Source organism: Chrysemys picta, chromosome 1 (assembly GCF_011386835.1).
Source record: "Chrysemys picta bellii isolate R12L10 chromosome 1, ASM1138683v2, whole genome shotgun sequence".
Lineage (NCBI taxonomy): Eukaryota > Metazoa > Chordata > Testudines > Emydidae > Chrysemys > Chrysemys picta.
In genome coordinates this window covers 67,480,337-67,486,374 of record NC_088791.1, presented here as the reverse complement: position 1 = coordinate 67,486,374, position 6,038 = coordinate 67,480,337, and the positions used below count along the sequence as shown (strand labels likewise).

General features: G+C 41.7%; 1 protein-coding gene across 1 annotated transcript in view; it reads left to right on the top strand.

Moving 5' to 3' along the window:
- The first annotated feature begins 430 nt into the window (after positions 1-430).
- Positions 431-6,038, top strand: part of PTPRR (protein tyrosine phosphatase receptor type R) — a 214,020-nt gene continuing 208,412 nt past the window's right edge. Inside the window, exons 1-2 of the mRNA XM_065558877.1 lie at positions 431-758; positions 1,881-2,770. Of these exons, the coding sequence (XP_065414949.1) occupies positions 2,635-2,770 (136 nt within the window). The 5' untranslated portion in view covers positions 431-758; positions 1,881-2,634. The remainder of the gene's footprint in view (positions 759-1,880; positions 2,771-6,038) is intronic.

Sequence of the window (6,038 nt, the reverse complement as noted above, 5' to 3'; positions counted from 1 at the left end):
TAGAAATACAAAATATTATAAAAATGGGGAACAAAATGAGTAAACAAAATGCATCTCTGGCCTTCTTTATTAGTTAAAGGGAAGCAAAAAAGGAGATGCAAAATCATTTAGTCTTTCTTTGCTGAGCACCTTTAACATTTCAGCCTTTTTCTACCGTATACGATGATATCAAGAAAATGAGGGAACTGCCTGATACATGTGTGAACAGCAGTATGGTGGTTGCCAAGGAAGCTAAATTAAGATTGGTGCATCCACAAAAACAATAGCATCTACAGGAATTCTTCAATTCTTCTCACTGTTATGTGAGGAAAATCTTTACAAAAAATGTTGATGCTCAGTTTAAACCAACCAAGGAAAAGTAACACTGGGAATCTCCTTTCACCCATCCCACTTTTCTCAAAGTTGTCCACTGCAGAAACCCTGCAATGTATGGCTTTAATTACAGAACAGATCACAGAAACATACTTTCCCCTATATCAAACGATGGTTAATGGACAGACCATTTGCAGGGGTGAAGCATTTGCCATTTCTTGCGGGGTTTAGCCTGGCTTAGGAGTCTCACAGACTCTAAATGCCTTTTTATATATATATAATTTAAACTGAACTTTTAAATAGGACCTAGCTGTGGGGCTGTTTTAGTTTGGGTATCCTATCACCCTATGAAAATTAAACTTTTTTTCATATAATCAAATTCTATGGCTTCTTCTGGGAAGGTCTGACATCAAGATTGGCAGATTGGGATGGCTACGAGAAGAAATGTATCTTAATAAGAAGAACAGGAGGACTTGTGGCACCTTAGAGACTAACAAATTATTAGAGCATAAGCTTTCGTGGACTACAGCCCACTTCTTCGGATGCATATAGAATGGAACATATATTGAGGAGATATATATACACACATACAGAGAGCATAAACAGGTGGGAGTTGTCTTACCACCTCTGAGAGGCCAATTAATTAAGAGAAAAAAAACTTTTGAAGTGATAATCAAGCTAGCCCAGTACAGACAGACAGTTAGATAACAAGTGTGAGAATACTTACAAGGGGAGACAGATTCAATGTCTGTAATGGCTCAGCCATTCCCAGTCCTTATTCAAACCGGAGTTGATTGTGTCTAGTTTGCATATCAATTCTAGCTCAGCAGTTTCTCGTTGGAGTCTGTTTTTGAAGTTTTTCTGTTGTAATATAGCCACCCGCAGGTCTGTCACTGAATGACCAGACAGGTTAAAGTGTTCTCCCACTGGTTTTTGAGTATTTTGATTCCTGATGTCAGATTTGTGTCCATTAATTCTTTTGCATAGAGACTGTCCGGTTTGGCCAATGTACATGGCAGAGGGGCATTGCTGGCACATGATGGCATATATCACATTGGTAGATGTGCAGGTGAACGAGCCCCTGATGGTATGGCTGATGTGATTAGGTCCTATGATGATGTCACTGGAATAGATATGTGGACAGAGTTGACATCGGGGTTTGTTACAAGGATAGGTTCCTGGGTTAGTGGTTTTGTTCAGTGATGTGTGGTTGCTGGTGAGTATTTGCTTTAGGTTGGGGGGTTGTCTGTAAGCGAGGACAGGTTTGTCTCCCAAGATCTGTGAGAGTAAAGGATCATCTTTCAGGATAGGTTGTAGATCTCTGATGATGCGCTGGAGAGGTTTTAGTTGGGGGCTGAAGGTGACAGCTAGTGGTGTTCTGTTATTTTCTTTGTTGGGCCTGTCTTGTAGGAGGTGACTTCTGGGTACTCGTCTGGCTCTGTCAATCTGTTTTTTCACTTCAGCAGGTGGGTATTTGTTAGTCTCTAAGGTGCCACAAGTCCTCCTGTTCTTCTTTTTGCGGATTCAGACTAACACGGCTGCTACTCTGAAACCTTTCATTATGCCAGGCACTGTATCTTAATAGGCTCTGTTGACAATGTGAACATGTTTGAACTAGTACACTGAGCTGACTGGATCCCAGACAAACGTTGTTTTATTTCCTGTCAGTCATGACCTCTGTCACACACTTTCAACTGTTTATTTTTGGCGGGGTTTTACATAATTTGCAAGGGGGCGTTCGATGTAACTATTCATAAAAATATATGTAGTTCGAAGAGCCTGCGGACATGCTAAGTCATGTGAAGCAGCAAACATGTCCATCTGAGCGCTTTAGTAGTACTGGGTAGATTTGAACATCTCTGCAGATTTAGAAGCAAACGCTGCAGCTTAGCTGCGGGCGGGGGGATCCTCAATGCTGTTAGATTTTGAACTGAAGAAAAAAATCCCCCCACTTTCTCCTCTCGCTCCTTCCTATAACAGTGCTAAATCGGCGGGATTTTAAGGGCTCTCCCCTTCTTCCTTCATCTCTTCACTTTTGCACCCTCCCCTTATGTGCAATTGCTTCTCCCACTACCACCCACTCCCCGGAGCCCATCCATTCTCCCCTTCACTGCCTGCTTGTGCTCCCCTTCACTCCCCTCGCCCACCCCCTTTTGGTCCCCATCCTCCTCTCGCTCCCCGGGTTTTGCTCCTCTGCCCCCCTCCCCCTGCGTTCGCGCCCCTCGCGCTGTTTCTAAGCCCCCGCCACTGTCGCGCCTCGGGAGCCGATTCCAGGGGCAGGTGAGGGCAGCCACGTGCGCATGCTCCGCTCAGCTCCCAGGCATGCTCAAAACCCGATGGGGCGGAGAATCTGACACGGCCGCCGGATCGCGGCTGCCCCAGCTCCTGGCCAGCACCATGCCGAGGACAGGCGCCTGCTTCCCCGTCGTGTGCCTGCTGCTCCATCTCCAGGTGGCAGGTAAGCGGCCACGCTGGGTGGTGTTACCCGGGCAGACGCGGCAAATGCTGCCGAGCTACCCAGGGGACGGAGCTCTGAGGAGCATCCCCGTAATCTGAACGAGGGGAGAGCTGCGTGTTCCAAACGAGCACCCGCTAATGGAGCTGATAAAGCACCTGTTGTTGCCGGACAATGGCAAAGGTCGGGGCTAAATGCGCCCACCCCACATGTATTGGCTCGACCGTGTAAGATCCTTGCTGCGGGTAACAGCGATGCTTGCGTTAGTCTAAACAGGGAGTTTCTCCTCCGCGTCCCCTCCTCCCTCCCTGCATTAAAATGGATGCAGCTTTGCACACACTAAAGCACGTGTGCGGGGGAGGAGGGCGCAATGGTTAATCTAACGCCTGCAATCATTAGCTGCGGCTTCTTCCCTCTTTGGGGCTGGGGAGGGTTCAAGTGGAAACTCCACCGATGCCTTTGAGCGGGATGCAAAGGGCCGAACTAATGGCTCTGATCAGGTAGCTTGAGAGATCCCACTGCCTCTTTGGCCATTTCTCTTGTCCATGAAGTGCCCTCCGCCAATCGAGCAGCGCAGGTTTGGGAGCGAGGGAGGGGGCGGGAGTGTTTCAGCACCGTGTGTGTCTTTCAGCACCATGGTCAGCAACCACCGGAATAAACACAACTGCAAAGCTGGAGCGTTGTTAAGAGGCCAAATGTCACTGAGGTGAATTCGGTCGCAGTAGTAGTAGGTATCCTCAAAAGTGTTGCTAATAATTAAAAATAAAAGCACAGTTAAATGGCACCGCGTGCAAGCCCTCAGCTGTTGCCACTTCAGGTACTCTAACGCATACAGATACTACCTATTATTCTCGGTCACTATTGCTCTGGGATTTGGAGCACTAGCCACATAGGTTTCTAAATATTTTGGAATGATGGAAGTTTTTAAAAAAAACATTTAGCCTCTTTTAAATTTGACACCTGAATTCAAACGTGGAAACAGGATTTTAGACAGCAAAATTTCAGCTGCGACAGCAGTCATTTGTGCAGTAGTCCTGTAGCTACGTTAGCAAATCCTCTCACTGCTTAGCTAGCAAAATGTGGGCATCATTCAGAAATGTGGTTAACGAAAAACTATATTACACAGAGCTTTTCAGTTCAAGCATCAGTTTCACTTTGATAATCATTTGCTGTATTTATTCAGTAAAAGAAGGATATGGCTTAATTGGTGTAAAAACTGCCCTTTCTCCTGAGTCCTTTTCCCAACTTCCAATCATGTTAACCTAAATTCTCACTCTTTTAGAAGGAAAGTAAATTGGTGCTGAAGATATAATTAAATGTAGTTTGTAATTAATATAACTGAAGTGTTTCTGTGTTTGCAGAATACTGCCGTATCTCTACTTCTGACATAGAAAATGGCTGTTGCACCCAGCTTATAACTTAACATAAGTCCATTACGACCTCCCTTTGTATATATAGAGAAAAGTATAACAAAATACAATGGCTGAAAGTTGAAGCTAGACAAATTCTGTCTGCAAATAAGGCATACATTTTTACCAGTGAGAGTAATTAACCATTGGGACAATTTACCAAGGGTTGTGATGGTTTCTCAATCATTGACAATTTTTAAATCAATTAGATGCTTTTTTGCTAAAAGATCTGTTCTAGGAATTATTTTGGGGAAGTTCTATGGCCTGTGTCATACAGAAGGTCAGACTAGATGATCACAATGGTCCCTTCTGGCCTGGCAATCTATGAATGACTCTATGAATATGTGAGTACACATACAGTCTTTTGCTGCCACAAACCATCTTTTTGGAGAGCATTTCAGTATTCCATTAACTTGAACTGTTTTATTATGGGAAGGTTTTATAGGTAACTTGAAAGGTTTTAGAAGCATATCAGGGTTAAGTAATACTACTAGAAATGTAACATGGTAATAAATAATTCATGGTTATCAGGTTATGATAATAGTTGTATACATTATTTAATACACTAGATAAATGGGCATGGCATCATCTTGTTTAATCTAGTCACAAGAAATTGTTACCTTCAGTTATTAGTACTTTACCCTTATGGTAAATCTATCTTTGACAAGATTTCAACCATGTCTTATTCCTTTGTATTTATGATTGCTTAGGAGAGTCATGTATTGCTATTTTACACAACGTGTGTGACAGAGATTACAGACTAAAGGATAAGGAGCATTTTGAAATCCATTTTATGAAAATCCTTAAGCTGCTTTTAGGTTGTCCTTTTACAAAAACATATATTAAAATGATCATCTGTATAAAATTAGGGTACAACCTTTATTTGGCATAACATGCCTTCTAAATCTTCATTTATCCACTATTTATTCTAAATTGCACAGACTGCCTTGCTTAGTCTTTTCATCATACTAATGGAAACTGGTTTAACTAAAATGTACAATTGCCTTGGTAAGTTTAACTTGTTTTATTAAGTTAATTGGAAAGTTTGTTTATGAAAGTTAGCCTTTAATCTGAAAATCTTCAATAATCACAAAAATGGAGAAAACAACACAGACCCCATATGTTACTATCTTGTTTCCCATGCAATTCTGGTGAATAATCACTTTAGAAAAATTAGCATTAAAATCTTAAAAGAGACATATTCAGTCTTATAATGTGCACAGCTCTCATCAAAGGTGAGAGTTGTGCCTACTCTAGCCAGGGCTGCATGGAGTTTTCTGTTAGTATTCTTGTGTCATTCAAGACACTACACTATTGAGCTTCCTGACTTTTACTATCATAGTAAACTTAACCTTGAAGTAAAAGATGAATTAGTCATTTGGCTCATTCTGGAGCTTTCTATGGAGCACAGTGTACAGTTGTGAATTATGAATGGTGATTTTGTGATAAGGGTTCATCTGGCAATATAAAATGTATTTCATTTACCATTATTACTGATTGGTCGTAAGTTATATGTTTTTCGTATTTTGTTTTGCTCTGTGGTGGAAACTACTTGGCTTTTCATATATGGATTTGTTCCAAAGTTCAAAATACATGAATCCGACTTCTATGTAGGAGGATGCTAAGATATCAATTGGCAGATACACTAACAATATCTTCCGTAATATCGGTTGATGTTAATAGGTTTTAGAAAAAAATACGATTTTGTATTTAATTGAGATATTACTACAACAAGGTGGTATTGATTCTGTAATGTATTTCATGCAATTCTTTGTAACTGAAAGGTATTAAACTGCATATTGGAGAAATGGGTTTGCCATGGAAAGGCTGTTCCATTACCATTGTGCTCCAATATCAGGATA